This window comes from Ornithorhynchus anatinus, chromosome 14 (assembly GCF_004115215.2).
Source record: "Ornithorhynchus anatinus isolate Pmale09 chromosome 14, mOrnAna1.pri.v4, whole genome shotgun sequence".
Classification (NCBI taxonomy): domain Eukaryota; kingdom Metazoa; phylum Chordata; class Mammalia; order Monotremata; family Ornithorhynchidae; genus Ornithorhynchus; species Ornithorhynchus anatinus.
The window spans coordinates 17,585,790-17,605,520 of record NC_041741.1 but is presented as its reverse complement, the minus strand read 5'-3'; the positions used below and the strand labels follow the sequence as shown (position 1 = coordinate 17,605,520).

Sequence of the window (19,731 nt, the reverse complement as noted above, 5' to 3'; positions counted from 1 at the left end):
ACTAGGCTTTGCAAGCAGCTGCCAATTCAATCAGCCGGATCCGACCAAGCAGGAGCAATGAGCCGCTGATGTAGTGGAGGCTCCTTCGGCCTCAGAGCGGGAATCTGTGAGGGATCGGGGATTGAGAAAGCCAGGAGGGACTGGCGGCCTCAACCGAAGAGTAACCAATCAAGAATCCCCGCCAGGCACCGGGATCTGTTCCTCAACAACGTTTGGCCAAGGCTCGGTGTGCGGCCACGAGGACGTTTAGGCTTCCTTAGGTCCTTTCGGATCAACCATCCAACCCTCCGACCTCCTCTCCTACCGTCTCCGGTTCGTGGGGACCAAGGAAAAGGCAGGAAAGCTATTGAGGAAGTGGGCAAAAAAAAAAAAGGCACGGGGGAAACCAAGGGGAATATGGTGAGGAGAAGAAGGAGGAGGTGACAACAGACTGAGGGAGAGAGAGAAAAAAGAGGGAAGGGCGAGTGTAGGGAGAAGAGGAAGAAAGGAAAAATGAAGGGAGGAAAACTAGGGCCGGGGATTGGAGCATTGAGAAGGGGACGAGGCAACTGGAAATATTTTTTGTGGAGGGGGCGGTCCCCTCTCCTGGCACTGGCCTCTGTAAGTTTGTCGTGAGCGGGGGATGTGTCTATTTTTGTATTGTAATCATAATAATAATGATGACATCTGTGAAGCTCTTACTATGTGCCAGGCCCTGTTCTAAGCACCGGGGTAGATACAAGGTAATCGGGTTGGACACGGTCCCTGTCCCACATGGGGCTCACACAGTCTTCATCCCCATTCTACAGATGAGGGAACTGAGGCACAGAGAGGTGACTTGCCCAAGGTCACACAACAGACAAGTGGCAGAGCCGAGATTAGAACCCACTGTATTCTCCCAAGCGCTGAGTATAGTGCTCTGCACAGGGTAAGCGCTCGACAAATACAAATGACTAGCTGGCCCACTAGCTTCTCCTGCTCGCCTTCCCGTACCGTGTCTCTCTTGGCCGACCGGTTCACAGCAGGGCTCTTCCAGTGGCTCACTGCAACTGCCCATTATTCGAGACTTTGCAGCAATTTATTCTTTCCTCCTGATTCTGTGGGATTCCTCTGAGTCCCCCCTACAAGAGTTCCTCAGGTATCCCGCTGTCATCCATTCTTTTCATAGGCCATGCCCACTGGAGCTGTGCGGCTCTATCGCCGGCACCGCAACCGCTCAAGCTCTTAGTACAGCGCTCTGCACACAGTAAGAGCTCGATAAATACGATGGAGTAAAGGAACGGACTGCGGCGGTGTCGCGACCTTCCCTTCCTCTCTTTCATCAGCGATGAAATGCATGTGTTATTCCGGAGACCACGCTCAGAGGGCACTAGGGAAAGAAATTCGTTTCTTACTTGACGGGTTGAAATATCTTTTTGCTTCGGTCTGACTGGGATTGTTCAATGGTGATGATTTGATTGGTGGCTTCTACCTGCATGGAACCCAAACATGGTAAGAGTCACGAAATTGGATTAAATCCCCCCTCTGCCCCCTCCTCTCCATCCAACTGCCATCACGCTGACGCAAGCACTTATCCTAACTGGCCTCGACTACCGCATCGGCCTCCACTCTGACCTCCCTGCCTCTTGTCTCTCCCCGTTCCAGTCCGTACTTCACTCTGCTGCCCGGTTGACTTTTCTAAGAAAACTGTTCAGTCCACATTTTCTCCCTCCTAAAGAACCTCCAGGAGTTGCCCATTCACCTCCGCATCAACGGAAACTCCTACCATTGATTTTAAAACAGTCACCTTGCATCCTGTCTTACCTCGCTGATCTTCTATAGTAGCAACCCAGCCCGCACATTTCACTCCTCGAATGCCAACCTACTCACCGTCACTCTGATCTCTTCTATTTCGCTGCTGACCCTTCGCCCAACATCCTCCCTCCGGCCAAGAACTCCTCCCCCCGTTCGCGTATGACAGACCATCGCTCTGCCCGTCTTCTAAGTCTTATTAAAATCACTTCTCCTCTAAGAAGCCTTCCCCGACTAGGCCTCAGTTTCCCCCTACCTTCTACATCACATCACATCTGCGCCCTTGAAGCGCTTAATATTCACCTAAATCTCAGCACCACAGCACTTATTCATTCATTCAATCGTATTGATTGAGAGCTTAGCACTTATATAGGGAGCCGGGATTAGAACCCAGGTCCTTCTGACTCCTAAACCCATGTTCCATCCACTTGGCCACACTTCTTATTGTCTTCACTGGGTTATTTTTGAACTAAAGGTTAAGGAGTCTTAAAGATTTGAAAGGTCTTGGTAAGATCCAGCGACAAAGCTTAGGATTTGGAGCCAAATCCTTAGCCGTAAAATTATTGATTTATTTTATGTATTAATATTATTTTATTTATTTCAATCGACATTGTTTTATTTCATTAATTTAATCCATTTAATTTAAGAAATTATTTGATTTAATATTGTTTTATTTCATTAACATTGTTTCGTTTGTTGATGTTTATTTTGCTTATTAATGTTATTTTATTAAAATTATTGGTTTATTTTAAAGTCTTTCTCCCCCTTTAGACTGTAAGCTACTTACAGCCAGGGAACTGTCTCCAATCCTGCTGTATTAGCCCCCTCAAGTATATTGTTCTGCTTACCGTAAGAGAACTGATTGATTGTTAAGTTTTCCAATGAGCTTAATCGAAATAGCTCCCAACTCGGCAGGTTAATAGAAGTGTGAGATACTATTCCTAGATATTGCAGGCCTGCCTTAAACCCTTTATCTACAACTATCAATCAACCAGTCAGTCAGTGGCATTTACTGAGCACTTATTTCCGGCCAAGCATTCCACTTGGGAGAATATAACACAGTAGGGCTGGTAGACATGATCCCCGCCCTCAAGAAGCTTACTGTCTGGTGGATTGCAATCTTGTACCTACCCCAGCACTTAGAACAGTGCCTGGCACATAGTAAGCGCTTAACAAATACCATGATGATGATGACGAAGCTAATCTTTCTTAGCTTTGTCCATGGATCTTAGCAAGACCTTTCAAATCTTTAAGACTCCTTAACCTTTAGTTCCAAAGTAACCCGATGAAGACGGTAAGAAGGGTGGCCAAGTGGATGGAACATGGGTTTAGGAGTCAGAAGGACCCGGGTTCTAATCCTGGCTCCACTATGTGTCTACTGTGTGACCTTGGGCAAGTCACTTCTCTGTGCTTCAGTTACCCGTTTTGTAAAATGAGTGTTGAGAATGTGAGCCCTGTGTGGGACAGGGATTGGGTGCAACCAGATTACCCCAGCGTTTAATACAGGTCCTAGCACGTAGTCAGCACTTAACCGACACCATCGAAAAAAGTCAGAATCAAGAGGATAACTGGAATAAACAAGCCCTCCCAGAAAAGCAAGACTTTACCTTAACTCCAAACGCTTTCAAGTAAAACATTTCAATAGGCTTCAACCCCATTTGGGTTTCAACGTATCTTGGATTCCCAAAGACTTGAATGTGAACAGTGATTTGAAAATGGTTCTTCTTTTGGCAGACGAAAGCCTCATCTGCTGCCGAAAAATTAAATCCTTTGTCTGTGACAACACAGTATCCTACATCAGGCCTACGGAAAGAGGAATCGAAGAAAACGGATCTAAAAAATGCATTTCCCATTTTGTTTGGTTCATTACCAGATGTAAAAAAAAATTAAGAAAACCTATTATGCAAACTGTCCTCAGCGATATTTAGCGAAGCCACATTTAACCATGAAACTAGCATATCAAATCACAGCTGGCAGAAGTACATGTGCTTGCTTTTTCTTTTCTGGAAGATAAGAAAAGAAACTCTCGCCAAATGGAAAGGCTATTTATTGCAATTTTCATCCCCCTCTGTGCTACTCCAATCCAACACAATGGAGCGGAGAAGGCTAAAAGTCGGAGGGTAATTTGGGATGGGCTAACGAACCAGGAAATAGCTCCTTCCATCTAAAAAGGATTCTCCTTGATTTCAACGAGCACCCAGAAGTCAGATCTTAAGAAGTCACTTTGGAAGAAAGACCATTCTGCATATTGGCATGGAAATGAAGAAGCTCTGTCTTCACGATGTAAGATCTCGATGAGGAACTTCAACATTGATTGATTCGCTTTTCCAGAGTCTAAGGCACGAATGCAAAATTTTCAAAGAAATCTTTATCCGCCACTTATCCAATTAGCATTTACTGACAACCTGCAGTGTCCAAGGAATCGCACAAAATGCAGGGGAGAGCATACAGAAAGAAGATGGCCAAACTTTTCCCCAAGGGTTTAGAACAGTGCTCCAGCGCTTAGAACAGTGCTCTGCACATAGTAAGCGCTTAACAAATACCAACATTATTTTTTCCACGCACTCCGAGGAAATAACTTCACCACACTCAGGGGAGAGTCTTGAGAGTCTTATTTAATAATTCTCTCACTGGAAGCTCCTCCTCCGAAGACCAGCTCCTTTAGATCGATCGTAAACTGATCTAGGTAGGGCTCACGTTTGAGATATACTGTGGGTGCTGAATTAATATTCATAACGTGGATGTTGCGAAGCAACACGGCGCAAAGGCCGTGTGGCACAGTGGATAGAGCACGGGCCTGGGCGTCAGAAGGTCATGGGTTCTAATCCAATCTCTGAGTGAGCTTGGGCAAGCCACTTCACTTCTCTGGGCCTCAGTTATCTCATCTGGAAAATGGGGATTGAGACCGCGAGCCCCACGGGGGACAGGGAACGTGTCCAACCGATTTCCTCGTCTCCACCCCTGGCACATAGTAAGCACTTAGCAAATACCACAATTATCATTAAAATGGGAACCATCCCTCATTTTAAATTAGAGCTTAGAAATGGAAAGTCGTAACATTTCCTGAGAAGGAGGTAAAAGGGAGATTGTCTGCACACCGAACCTCCTCAGAGCTTTTCAAGTTACTAATTGACTCGTTAAAACCCCTTGTTGGGTCATTCATCTGCCAGCCAGTTGAAAAAAAATTCCACCAGTGCCCAGGCCCGGACTCCGCCTCGCTCCTTCTCAATCTGTCCTGCAGGATCTTCGAGTTCCTGGCTCCCCCAACCTCAGTTTTCCAGAGCGGATGGTGAGGAGGGGACCGAGCTCGTTTCCTCGCGGGCCCCGCGACGCGTGACACTTACAGCTTCTCGTAAAGGCCGTTGAGTAAACCGCTCCAGGGGCTGCTTTGGTACGGCTGCCACTTGAGAGACGGCTGACCCTTGTCTGGACAGACGGTGCTTGGCCCTTGGAGATCGTTCGCATTCACCTCCGGAGCGCGGTCCCCGCCGGTCACTGCAAGAGAGGCGGGAGGTGTCAGTCGGGGCCTAATCGTAAGAAGAAGAAGAAGAAAGATAGCGTTTCTAAAGCACTTACTATGTAGCCAATCACTGTACTAGACACTGGGAGCGGTACAAGATAAATCGGAGGTCATCCTTATCCACGTGGGGCTCACATTCTAAGGCGGAGGGAGAATGGGTATTTAAGAATAATAACAATAATTGTGGTATTTGTGAAGCACTTTACTACGTGCCGGGCACTGCTCTAAGTGCTGAGGTAGATGCCAGGTAACACAATCTCTGCTCCACACTGGGCTCGCCTTCTTCATCCCCATTTTCCAGATGAGGTAACCGAGGCCCAGAGAAGTGAAGTAACTTGCCCAAGAACACAGCAGACGAGAGGCGGAGCCGGGATTAGCACCCGGGGCCTTCTGACTCCGAGACCCGGGCTCGATCCACTAGGCCTCGCTGGTATCAGAAGGGTCACCACCGAACATGCCTAAGAAGTGAGCGAGATGGGCTGGGTCCAGAAAAATGGAGCTTCAATCTATCAGTGGGATTTATTGAGTGCTTACTGGGTGCGGGGCACTGTACTGAGCGCTTGGGAGATGATGGAATAACAGAGTCGTAGACATGATCCCTGCCGACAAGGAGCGAAATGATACAGGTAACACCTGTGTAAAGTTGTTGTACTGTTTGTCTAGGAGGAAGGTGAAAAGGCTCCGTATATTATTCAGTCAGTCAGTGGCATTTATTACTATTAACAACAATAATAATAATAATAATTACAGTACTTGTTAAGTGCTTACTATGTGCCAAGCACTATTCTAAGTGCTGGGGTAGATACGAGATAGGCTGGACGCAGTTCCTGTCGCACAAGGGCTCACACTCTTAATCCCCATTTTACAGATGAGGTAACTGAGGCCCAGAGAAGTGAAGTGACTTGCCTCAGGTCACACAGCAGACAATGTGGCAGAGTCAGAATTAGAACCCATGACCTTCTGACTCCAAGCCCCATGCTCTATCCACTAAGCCACGCTGCTATGTCCAGAGCACTGTACTAAGCGATAAATAGGCACAATTCCTGGCGACAACTAGCTTGCAGTCTAGAGGGGAGCCAGCTCCAGCAGTGACCACAGTCAAGCCAAAACTTAATAATAATAATGTTGGTATTTGTTAAGCGCTTACTCTGTGCAGAGCACTGTTCTAAGCGCTGGGGGAGACACAGGGAATCAGGTTAACCCACGTGAGGCTCACAGTCTTAATCCCCATTTTACAGATGAGGGAACTGAGGCCCAGAGAAGTGAAGTGACTTGCCCACAGTCACACAGCTGACAAGTGGCAGAGCCGGGATTCGAACCCGTGACCTCTGACTCCAAAGCCCGTGCTCTTTTCATTAACTTACTCTGTCCAGGTTGACTGTCCCAAACTGAAAGCTCCGTAGCATCCTCTAGCAACCGGGAAGGCTTTCTCTTCCTCGTAGGTGGCAAGAAAAGTCTAAAACGGATGAAGCAATTCCTTCAGTCATCATTCTTATTCACATAATTCATCCTGTGTGTGTTTTTTTTATGAGTTTTTTTTTTTTGTTTCGTCTTTTTTTTTTAAAGGTATTTGTTAAGTGCCTACTATGTGCCAGGCACTCTACTAAAGGCTGGGGTAGATGCAAGATAATCCGGTTGGACACAATCGGTGTCCCGCGTGGCGCTCACCGTCTTAATTTCCATTTTATAGATGAGGTAAATGAGGCTTTAAATAGGTAAGTGACTTGCCCAAGGTCACACACAGCAGCCAGTTGGCAGAGCTGGCAGGTTCTAAGTTCAGAACCCAGATCTTTCTCACTCTGAGGCCTGGGCTCCGTCCACTAGGCCAAGCTATTTCTCCCGCTCTAACTCAGAATGACTTGAATTTGATAATCAATAGTAATTGTGGTATTTGTTAAATGCCACAGAGAAGCAGCGTGGCTCAGTGGAAGGAGCCCAGGCTTGGGAGTCCAAGGTCATGGGTTCGTATCCCGGCTCCGCCACTTGTCAGCTTGGGTGACTGTGGGCAAGTCACTTCACTTCTCTGTGCCTCCGTTCCCTCATCTGTAAAATGGGGATTCACTGTGAGCCTCACGTGGGACAACCTGATGACCCTGTAACTACCCCAGCGCTTAGAACAGTGCTCTGCACATAGTAAGCGCTTAACAAATACCAACATTATCATTAAATGCTTAACATGGGCCAGACACTGTACTAAGCGCTGGGGTGGATACAAGCAAATTGAGTTGGACACAGTCCAGGTCCCACGTGGGGCTCATGGTCTCAGTCCCCATTTTACAGATGAGGTAACTGAGGCAGAGAGAAGCGAAGCGACTTGCCTAAGGTCACACAAGCGGACAAGTGAAGAAGGCGGGGATTAGAACCCATGACCCTGACTCCTAGGCCTGTGCTTTATCCGCTCTGCCCAACTTTGCTCAACTCCGGTTTCCAGCTCCGAGACGTGATCATACTGCTGAGAGATGAGGGGAGGGTGCGGGGTAACTAAACTCGTAGTACCTGACCAGGCTTCACACCGCTGGGAGAAAGGCAGAGCAATCAACATTTTTCTACGAATACGTATTTCCCCCTTTGGGACTTCGTTTAAATTGAGCGTTTCTGACGGTCTTTAATCTTCATATCTAGCCCCTCACATTTAAAAAAGAGTTTTGCTTGCGTTCATTGAAATGTAATCCAAACTGGGTGGCTTACAGCCAAATTAAAAACCCTTTAATGCGGTAGGGCCTCAGTGTATAATAATGTTGGTATTTGTTAAGCGCTCACTATGGGCCGAGCACTGTTCTAAGCGCTGGGGGAGATACAGGGTCACCAGGTGGTCCCACGTGAGGCTCACAGTCTTCATCCCCATTTGACAGATGAGGTAACCGAGGCCCAGAGAAGTGAAGGGACTTGCCCACGGTCCCACAGCTGACAAGTGGCAGAGCCGGCATTCGAACCCATGACCTTCTACTCCCAAGCCCGTGCTCTTTCCACTGAGCCACGCTGCTTCTCAGTGTATAAATCGGACGTATTTATTTCAGGGCTTACTAGGTGCAGAGCACTGTATTAAGTGTTTGGGAGAATACACTCTAACAGAATTGGTAGACCATAACAATTTACTTAAATCAGTTTACTAAAATCCTTCAATTAACGTGATGGCAGGTTAGGCCGGGCGAGAGCGGGTGGACGATCTATTCTGGAGTTTCTCCCGTGTGAATCCTAGTTTCTGGTTTTAAATCTATCCTAGTTTGTATCGTATCTCCTCGGGTTTCAAACTAAAAGCCGTGGATTCATCCTGTCGGTGGGTGCGGGTCCATCAGGACGTAGAGAACTCTATCAACGCGATTCCGGATGGAATCTCTAGGTCTCAACCTTCCCTCTATCCTTAGAAACAGGATGGCTATTATTTCAATTAAGCTTTGTGTTCTACCATCCCCAATCCTGGTCTCCTGGGGGAACAAAAAAATAAAATTAGATCATCCGTGGCCGTCTAAACAGTGCCACCAGAAGGAGAATTTCCTTTCTGCAAACCACTCTTCCCGAGAATCCAAATCCCTCATCCTAATTGTGGCATCTGTTAAACTCTGACGATATTATTATTATGGATTGTAAGTATTAAGCGCTTACTGTGTGCAAAGCACCGTAGTAGGCGCTTGGGAGAGTCCAGTATAACACCTATTATACTCCCTGCCCACAAGACGTTCACTACACATCAGACACCTCGATAAGCGCTGAAGTAAAGACCGTATTATCGCATCAGTCGCCGGCAAGCCCAGCACGTGGGGCTTGTGGTCTTAGGGGGAGGGGGACAATGGAAATTGAATCTCTACCAGCTAGGTGAGTGCGGCCTAGCGGGTAGAGCACGGATTCGGGAGCAAGAAAACCTGGGGTCTAAAGTCCGCCCCTTACTTGCTGTGCCTCAGTTTCCTCACATGCAAAATGGGGATTCACTACTTGTTCTCCTCCCTACTTAGAACGTGAGACTTTGGTGGGATGGGGACCCGTATCTGGGTTAATTCATTCGTTCGATCATATTTATTAAGCGCTTACCATGTGCAGAACACTGGACGGACAGTGACAATCCCTACCCACAGTGAGCTCCGGTATCTTAGAACAGTGCTTAACACATAATGAGCTCTTAATAAATAACATAAAAAAGTGAGGGAATAATAATCAGCGTGGCTCAGGGGAAAGAGCACGGGCTTTGGAGTCAGAGGTCATGGGTTCGAATCCCGGCTCGGCCATTTGTCAGCTGTGTGACTTTGGGCAAGTCACTTCACTTCTCGGTGCCTCAGTTCCCTCATCTGTAAAATGAGGATGAAGACTGTGAGCCCCACGTGGGACAACCTAATTCCCTTCTATCTACCCCAGCGCTTAGAACAGTGCTCGGCACCTAGTAAGCGCTTAACGAATCCCAACATTATTATTATTAATCATCATAACTGTGGCATTTGATAAGTGCTTATTATGTGCCTGGCACTGTATTCGGCTCTGGAATAGATGTAAGGTAATCGGGCTCGACACGGTCCCTGTCCTACACAGGGCTCACGGTCTTCATCCCCATTTTACAGATGAGGGAACTGAGGCGCTGAGAAGCGAAGTGATTTGTCCAAGTTCACACAGCGGCCAAGTTGCAGACCCAGGAGGAGGGCCTGGTCCTTCTGACTCCCAGGCCCGTGCGCTACCCCCTAGGCCGCGCTGCTTTTCGATGCTTCCCCACTTACTCATGACTCTGGCACGGTTTCTGCTGCTGGTAGGAATAATCGGGCCCGGTGCACTGGAAAGGAGGACAGTAGCTCCCAGAAGGCCCGGAGTCGTCGGGCTGCAGACCGTCCTGGAACAGGTCGCAGGGATACCCGGCGGACACGGTCGAGATGCCCTCGATGGGGGCGAGAGGCGGATTTCCGGGCGCAGCTGCCGGGTGATGCGAGACGTGAAGCCTCCCGGGCGCCGGGCCTCTAAGACACACGCCTGAGAGAAAAGAGCGACAAATGAAGCTTTCTAATAACAATAATAACCACGTCGGTATTTGTTAAGCACTTACTAGGTGCCGAGCACCGTTCTAAGCGCTGGGGGAGATACGGGGTAATCCGGTTGTCCCACGTGGGGCTTCACACACTTTCAATCCCCACTTTACAGAGGAGGGAACTGAGGCACAGAGAAGTGAAGTGACTCACCCACAGTCCCACAGCTGACAAGCGGCGGAGCCGGGAGTCGAACTCATGGCCTCTGACTCCGAAGCCCGGGCTCTTTCCACTGAGCCACGCTGCTTCTCTAGCCCGGGTGCCCCGACCCAGCCCTCACATGTGCAGTAGGAAGCGACGAGACCGATCCCGGGGCGATGGGGTCCCTGTCACCCACCTGAGAGCTGAGGCGGCGAGCACGAGTCGGAGCCGGAATAGGGCGGCGTTTCTGGAAACTGGCTCTGCCTACACGTGAGAGACGCAGAGACTCGATTGGATTCAACTGCATCGTATTTATCAAGCGCTTACTGTGTGCAGAGCACTGTACTAAGCGCTTGGGAGAGTACGTTGTAACAATACACAGACACGTTCCCTGCCCACAGTGAGCTTCCAGGCTATAGGGGGAGACATGAAGAGAAAGAAATAAAATTACAGACACGTACTTAAGTGCTGTGGGGCTGGGAGAGGAGATGAATTAAAGGAGCAAATCAGGGCGATGCAGAAGGGAGTGGGAGAGGAGGAAAGGAGCACAAGCAGCATGGCTTGGTGGAGAGAGCGCGGGCCTGGGAGTCAGAAGGACCTGAGTTCTAATCCCAGCTCCGCCACATATCCGCTGGGTTGCCTTGGGCAAGTCACTTCACTTCTCTGTGCCTCAGTTACCTCATCTGGAAAATACGGATAAGCGTGTGAGCCCATGAGGGACAGGGACTGGGTACAACCTGATTAACTTGTATCTACCCCAGCTCTCAGAACAGTGCTTGGCACATAGTGCGCGTTGAACAACAGCATGGCTTAGCAGAGAGCACGGGCCTGGGAGTCAGAAGGTCATGGGTTCTAATCCCGGCTCGGCCATTTGTCAGCTGGGTGACTTTGGGCAAGTCACTTAACTTCTCGGTGCCTCAGTTATCTCTTCTGTAAAATGGGGATTGAGACCGTGAGCCCCACGTGGGACAACCTGATTCCCTTGTGTCTACCCCAGCGCTTTGAACAGTGGTCGGCACATAGTAAGCGCTTAACAAATACCAACGTTATTATTATTATTATTATTATTATTAATCCCAGCTCCACCACATGCCCGCTGTGTGACGTTGGACAGGTCATTTCACGGGGCCTCAGTTTCCTCATCTGTAAAATGAGGATTAAGAGTATGAGCACTATGTGAGACAGGGACTGTGTCCAACTGACTACCTTGTGTCTACCCTAGAGCTTAGAACAGTGCTTGGCGCGTGTGGTTGTCTTATGCTGTCGAGTCGTGTCCGACCCATAGCGACGCCAGGGACACGTCTCTCACATTGACCCACCTCCATCTGCAATCGTTCTGGTAATTCATTCATTCATTCAATAGCATTTATTGAGCGCTCACTACGTGCAGAGCACCGTACTAAGCGCTTGGAATGGACAATGCGGCCACAGAGAGAGACAATCCCTGCCCAATGGATCCATAGAGTTTTCTTGGTCAGAATTCAGAAAAGGTTTACCACCGTCTCCTTCCGGGTTGTGGGGTTGTAAGGGAGGGAGAACATACTGAACTCTCCCAACACTTAGTACAGTTTTCTATACACGGTAAGCACTGAATAAATAATCATAATAATCGTGGCATTTATTAAGCGCTGTGTACCAGGCACCTTACTAAGAACTGGGGTAGATACAAACAAATCGGGTTGGACGCAGTCCCTGTCCCACGTGCGGCTCAGAGTCTCAATCCCCATTTTCCAGATGAGGTAACTGAGGCCCAGAGAAGTGAAGTGACTTGCCCAAGATCACATAGCAGACAGGTGGTGGAGCTGGGATTAGAACCCATGACGTTCTGACTCCAGGCCCGGGCTCTATAAATACTATTGATCGATTTAAAAATTGTCCACCGCCTCAAGGACGTAGCCTAACTCCCATCTCATTCCACCCACATATTCAGTCAATCACTAAATCCTGTCAGTTCAACCTTCAATTCCCTAAAATCCAGGTTTTCTTCTCCAAACGGCTACCATGCTAAACCAAGCAGTTATCCTATCCAGCCTTGATTACCGTGTGAGCCTCCTTGCTGACCTCCCTGCCTCTTTTCTCTCCCTACTCCAGTCCACACTTCACTCTGCTGCCCGCATCATTTTTCTACAAAATATGTTCAGCTTGTGTTTCCCCACTCCTCGAGGAACTCCAGTGGTTGCTTATCCACCTCCGTAACAGACGAAAACTCCTCGCCGTTGGCTTCAAAGTACTCAGTCGCCTTATCCCTTCCTACCTAGCTCGCTACTCTCCTACAAACCAGCCCACACACTTCACTCCTCTAATGCTAACCTTCTCACTGTTCCTCGATCTCCTCTGTCTCCCCGCCGACCCCTCGCCCAAGACCTGATTCTGGCCTGGAACGCCCTCCCTCTTCACGTCCGACAGACAATCACCCTCCCCACCTTCAAAGTCTTATTGAAGGCCCATCTCCTCCAAGAAGCCTTCCCGTCTCCCACGCCCTTCCGCATCACCCTGACTTGTTCCCTTTGCTCTTCCCCCTCCCAGCGTCACAGCACTTATGTCCGTATCTGTAATTTATCTGTACTGATGTCTGCCTCTCCCTTTCTGGACCGTGAGCTCATCGTAGGCAGGGAATGTGTCGGTTTATTGCCGTATCGTACTCTCCCAAGCGCTTGGTAAAGTGTCCTGTACCCTGTAGGCGCCTCGATCGATACGCATGAATGCCTCGCACACCGTAAGCGCTCAATTAATATGATTGATCGGTTGATCTGACCGGTGCTGACCACTAGAAAACTATTTCATCCATTATACGATTTCAGACAGGTTCCCGGGATCCAGAGAGAGATCACCCACCAGCTCTGGTCAGCTATGCCCTAGCTTGCTCTTGTAGCTCTTCCCAAGATAATCTTCATTCACCCGTTCATTCATCCTGATGGAGCACTGTCAAGAGCACGGTCCCGGCTCTCAAGGAACTCCCAAAATTGTGAAGGCAACATATGGGATATGGGATATTTTCACATAGCGGTAGTAGAAGGAAGAACCAAGAAAAAAACGGTAATAGCAAGAACACGGAAAGAAGAATAGAGGCAAATAAGAGAGTAATTCTATATATGGATTGAAATACAGGAACTGTTGTATTCTGTAACGGTCGCATGAACCTAACTGCTAATGGTTTTACGTACATAAGTGTTCACGGCTAAGGGTGGCTTTCGGGTTGATCGAACCCTGGCAGGGTGGAAACGAAAGGGGGAAAAACTTCCCAGAAAGGTAGGCTTTCAGGAGAGCTTTGAAGATCCATTAATCAGTCATACATTTTGAGCATTTACTGTGTGCAGACTGCTGCACTGAGCTCTTGGCAAGTACAATATAACAGAATTGGCAGACATGATCCCGGCTCACAAGGAGCTCAGAGTCTACAGCGGGAGACAGACATTAAAACAAATTGCAGATGGGCGAAAGTGCTTGTTAGGGCTGAGGGTGGGGTGAAATAGCAAGGGTTTAAAGGGTAGGGATCTAAATGCATCGGTGACTCAGAAGAGAGATGGAGTATGGGGGGTGAGGGAGGCTTAGTCTGGAAAGGCCTCTTGGAGGAGATGGGATTTTAATAAGGCTGTCCGGGGATCACGGTATCAAGGTACCTGAACGCTCCTCTATCTCCTTATCTGCTACTTATTCACTTATTATATGTGGCATCTCACCCGTAACAGCGATTCGATCGTATTTATTGAGCAGTCACTCTATGCAGAGCACAGTACTGAGTGCTTGGGAACCCCACTACCGTTGGAAGACACAATCCCTGTTCATGAAAAGTTTTCAATCTAGCTTGGGGAGAGGAGGAGACAGAAACTGAAGGAAATTACAGGCAGCGATAAAGCTTAAACTTATGTACCTGAGTGCGCAATAAGCGTAATAAGCACTCTCTGAGAGAGCATCTTTCGGTTTATGTTTTTACTGTCTCCTCCATTAGATGGGAAGGGGTCATAGTTTACTGGATTTATGCATTCTCCGGGTTTCTAAATCAGAGCTCTGCACACAGGAAGTGCTCGATTAATCACTCATTGGAATTTATTGAGCACTTAGAGCTGCCGTTACAGCCAGACACTTTAGTAGGCACTTGGGAGAGTACGCAAGGCAGACACGATCTCTGCCCTCGAGGAGCTGGCCATCTTTTAATAGGCCATCCTGGATCTTCATCCGCGTAAACAGAATGGGAGAAGCAGCGTGGCTCAGTGGAAAGAGCGTGGGCTTTGGAGTCAGGGCTCATGAGTTCGAAACCCAGCTCTGCCACTTGTCAGCTGTGTGACTGTGGGCAAGTCACTTCACTTCTCTGTGCCTCAGTTCCCTCATCTGTAAAACGGGGATTAAGACTGTGAGCCCCACGTGGGACAACCTGATTCCCCTATGTCCACCCCAGCGCTTAGAACAGTGCTCGGCACATAGTAAGCGCTTAACAAATACCAACATTATTATTATTATTACCAAAGGACATATGGGAGTGAAGAGAAATTGAAGGGAGTTTAAATCTGAGAAAAAAAGAGAAGTATAGGAGTGCCGTATGGCACCCCATAATTAATAATAATAATAATTGTGGTGTTTGTTAAGCTCTTACTACGTGCCAGGCACAAGGTAATCGGGTTGGACACAGTCCCTGTCCCACACTGGGCTCACAGTCTTAATCCCCACTTTACAGATGAGGTAACTGAGGTACAGAGAAGTAAAGCGACTTGCCCGGCAGACCCGCTGCTTATCCTGCAAGAGTCCGGAAACGCTGGCTCCAGAGATTTGCCATAACGAGCTTTCCCCCTTAATCTTCTAAATGCCGCACTGCTTACTCTAGGCTATAAAGCATGGTGTCCTCCCCTTTACGAACTACCATGATGATGAGTCGGTAAATAAAATAGCCCAGTCCCTCCAATCTCAATTTTCTGAGTATTCTGGATTGGACCTACCTTCTCCTGATTACTTGCAGATGTTTTATTGCCAGTCCACCCAACCTGCTGTTTTAGGCAGGTAGTTCCAGGAGGAATGGTAGGCCATCTGATAATATTCATTACCGTTCTCTTCAGATGGCCTTGAACTCCAACAACCTTATTAAGTCATGCAATTTGATCTAGAACCACACCTTGCGGCAGGTCAGTTTCTGAATCATTTCCCAGGAAACACGAAATTCCTTTTCCCCATCACCTGTCTGTCGGTGATCCCTTCTCCTTCCTGGAAGATGCCAGGAGAATCAACATGACCCTCTCTCTAATAACTTGAATCTATCAGACCCTCAAAACGGGAGTTATAACCTGATAATCCAGGGATTTTAGACCTGGGGCATATCTGAATACAATAAGAAAATCAAAGGGCATAAATAAGTAATGCAAGGGTATTTGGTATATAAAAAAAAAAAGACTACCACACAAAAAACCAAGATACTAATATTAGCAATAGTATTTATTGATAACGACCGTGGTATTTGTTAAGGGTCAAGCACTGTACTAAGTGAACGGGTAGATACGAGATGATCAGGTCCTATGTGGAGCTCACAGTCTAAGTAGGAGGGCGAACGGGTATTGAATCTCCACTTTGCAAGTGAGGGAACTGAGGGTTAGAGAAGTTAAGTGATTTGCCCAAAGTCACACAGCAGAGAGGTAGTGAAGTAGGGTTAGAACCCAGGTGCTCTGTCTCCCAGGCCCAAGCTCTTTCCACTAGACTACAATGCTTCTCCACCGAGCACCTATGAATACAGAGCACTGTACTAAGCACTGAGTAAGAATAAAAAGGTGGAAATTAAACAAGGTCCCTGTGGATGGGCAGAAAAATTACAGAAGAAAACAAAACCATTAATATATGTCAACGGGCTGAAGCTAATTCTTATTTTGGTAATCTGCGGGCAAAAATTGACTGGTTATAGAGCAGAGGACAGTCAGGTGAACCAAAACCAGCAGACACGATAGTACTGTGATACTGGAAAACCATGAAATTATGAAGCTGGGAGTAGGATTCGCCACCCTGAAAGATGATCTGTATTTGGAGAAATCTGTTACTACCCTGGCTTATTAAAGCTAATACAGAAACTAAAATGAAGTCACACAATCAATTCAAAATCGCCACAGTTCAGTGGAGACACATACAAGAAAGAGGACTGCAGATTTATAAAGAAGACAGGATAATAGGAAATATAAAAATAAGCAGACACAGTCGAGCTAGTTCTAAATGGAACTGAAGCAGACTTTTTGGCTTGCGCTGGTGTCCAAGTAAATATTCTACCACAACGGATTTCCAATGGGTTAAAAATTAAACTGAAATTAAATGAATGAATGTGCAGGAATACCTTGAAATCGGAGACTAAAAGTAATGGGTTTTCCTGTAACAGATTAGCACAAGTTAAATCCGACCAGAAAATTCTACATTACATCGTTGTTAAGAAGACAAGTGGGGCGATTTGAGGATTGCTTGAATTAATTCAAGAAGAGCGTAAAGTAATGCAAATGTGGAAAACGGTTCGAAGAGGCATTTGAAAGTACGGGGAAGTTACGCCCCAGCTGTGAAATCAAAATTAAGTTTACATTTTGGTTATAGGAGCTGGTAATGCCGAAAGGAATTCACTATTAACTTTAAAGGGAAAACTAATGGAGAACTTTAACAGATCAGAACGATAAGGAATAGTAGAGAAAGTATTAAACGCTGGGGTTACTGTGGCTGCCCACTTCTCACCCCTAATACCTTCTCGCTGTACCTCGATCTCGTCTATCTCGCCGCCGACCTCTCACCCGTGTCCTGCCTCTGGCCTGGAATACCCTCCCTCCTCCAATCCGATTGTAATCGTCTCCCCCTCTTCAAAACTACCGAAGGCACAGCTCCTCCGAGAGACCTTCCCTGATTTAGCCCTCTTTTCCTTTCCTCCCACTCCTTTTTGCGTCGCCCTGACTTGCTCCTTTTAGTCATCTCCCCTTCCCAGCCCCACAGCAATTATGTCCATAGCTGTAATTTATTTATTCATATCAAGGTCTGACTCCCACGTTGACTGTAAACTCACTGTGGGCAGGGAATATGTCGGAACGAATGAATGACCAGGCGGCAGATGCCAAGGGGCTCAAGACCCTTGAAGGTTCAGGACTAGCAGGGGGGCCCGGAGGGTAGCTCTCACTACTCACAGTCCTCCGGGTTCAAAGTCAGCCCCGATGAATTCTTCTAGAATGCGAGTGTCCACCATGGGGTCCTCCAGGGCTCTTTTCACATCCTGACCTGGAAGGACAGCACAAGCGTCACTCCGCGAGGCAGTTCAAATAACGGTCCCCACCGGTGCGGCCCGGCTGGCCCCCTAGACTGTAAACTCGCTGTGGGCGGGGAATGTGTCTGTATATTGTTAACGATAATAATAACTGTGGTATTCGTTCAGCACTTATTATGTGCCGAGCACTGTACTGAGCAAATCGGATTGGACACTGCCCCTGTCCCACATGGGGTTCGCCCAGTGTCAATCCCCGTTTTAAAGATGAGGTGATGGAGGTCCAGAGGTGCAAAGTGACTTGCCCAACGCCACACAGCAGGCAAGTGGCAAAGCTGGGATCAGAACCCGTGACCTTCTGACTCCCAGGCCCGGGGTCTACTCATTTGGCCATGCGCCGCTTCTCAGGCCACCAGGACTCGAGGCCCGGTTCTGCCTCTCGCAGCTGCGACACACCGGCAGGTTTCTGACTGAAGAACCACCTGAGACGTTCTTCCAGTTGGACGGAGCCAGCTGGAATCCTGAAAAATGGCTGCTAGAGGTGGCAAAGACCACGGTGGCTACCAAGGATGCCAGGCTACGGCCACGGCCTAACCTGGGCCCTGGGCCCTTCGGCCGGAAGTGGGTTCTGCTGTTAAAGAAGCCTCTGTGCGCATTAATTCGTTCAATCGTATCTATTGAGCGCTTACTGCGTGCAAAGCGTTGTACTAAGCGCTTGGGAGAGTACAACATAACAATAAGCAGACACATTCCCTGCCCACAGTGAGCTTACAGGGAGGGGGAGACAGACGTTAATGGAAATAAATTACAGATATTAATTATGCCGTGCCGCAAGCGCTGTGGGGCTGGCGGGGGTGGAGAATGAATAAAGGGAGCAAGTCAGGGCGAACACAGAAGGGAGTGGGAGAAGAGGAAAGGGGCACCTACTCTATTGGACTGTACTCTCCCTCGTGCGTAGTGCTTAGCAATCAATCGATATTTATCGAGCGCTTACTACGTGCAGAGCGCTGTATACTACACGCTTGGAAGAGCACAATACAACAGAATTAGTAGAAACGTTCTCTGCCCCTAATGAGCTGACAGGCCGGCACACAGTAAGTACTCAATTAATTGCCTGTGTTCTTACTTGCTGCATTCCAGGCCCAGGGGGAACCTGATAGAGAGAGGAGAGTGTTAGTGGTTCTGCTCAAATAACCAGCCCTAGAATGTATTACTATCGTTATTATTAGTAATAATAATAATAATCAGTGGTATTTTTTTGAGCAATTACTATGTGCAGAGCCCTGAACTAAGCACCTGGGAAAGTATGATGCAACATAAATATTAGCATTATTACCGTCATATTTGTTAAGTATTTATTATGTCTCATGCACTGAGCTAAATGGTCAAGTGGATGCAAGTTAATCAAGATAGTCACAATCTCTGTCCCATATGGGGGCTGACAATCTAAGTAGAAGGGAGAACAGGAAGGGAATCCCCATTTTACTGATGTGGAAACTGAGGCACGGAGAAGTCAGGTGACTTAATTGGTCAAACAGCAAGCAACTGGCAGAGATGGAATTAGAACCTAGGTCCTCTGACTCCCAGGCCACAGTGCTTCTCATCGTCTTCACATACATTCTATATCCTGAAGTCTCAGGATCTGAGATCCATCCATTATTCCTGACAGGAGACTCCATCACTCATAACTCTTATCCATTTATTTGCCCGCTTCTGTTTTTATCATGAGTATCAGCGTGGCTCAGTGGAAAGAGCCTGGGCTTCGGAGTCAGAGGTCATGGGTTCGACTCCCGGCTCTGCCACTTGTCAGCTGTGTGACTGTGGGCGAGTCACTTCACTTCTCTGTGCCTCAGTTACCTCATCTGGAAAATGGGGATTAACTGTGAGCCTCACGTGGGACGACCTGATTACCCTGTATCTACCCCAGCGCTTAGAACAGTGCTCCGCACATAGTAAGCGCTTAACAAATACCAACATTATTATTATTATATGCGCTTTTTCTTTGAAATACCATCTGTGTCCTCTTGACTCTATCGACAGACCGTAAGTTGTCCAAAGGCAGGGACCATATTAGTTTTTTTTTGCTTCTGGGCCATGTTCCC

The 19,731-nt window shown here is 47.7% G+C and overlaps 1 protein-coding gene across 1 annotated transcript in view; it reads right to left on the bottom strand.

The window, feature by feature from the left end:
- MYRFL (myelin regulatory factor like) overlaps positions 1-19,286 on the bottom strand; it is a 56,558-nt gene extending 37,272 nt beyond the window's left edge. The window contains exons 1-8 of the mRNA XM_039914117.1: positions 19,247-19,286; positions 17,556-17,646; positions 10,628-10,695; positions 9,991-10,237; positions 6,655-6,746; positions 5,115-5,265; positions 3,378-3,573; positions 1,374-1,450 (exon numbers count right to left, since the gene is read on the bottom strand). Of these exons, the coding sequence (XP_039770051.1) occupies positions 1,374-1,450; positions 3,378-3,573; positions 5,115-5,265; positions 6,655-6,746; positions 9,991-10,237; positions 10,628-10,695; positions 17,556-17,646; positions 19,247-19,286 (962 nt within the window). The remainder of the gene's footprint in view (positions 1-1,373; positions 1,451-3,377; positions 3,574-5,114; positions 5,266-6,654; positions 6,747-9,990; positions 10,238-10,627; positions 10,696-17,555; positions 17,647-19,246) is intronic.
- Positions 19,287-19,731: the final 445 nt, after the last annotated feature.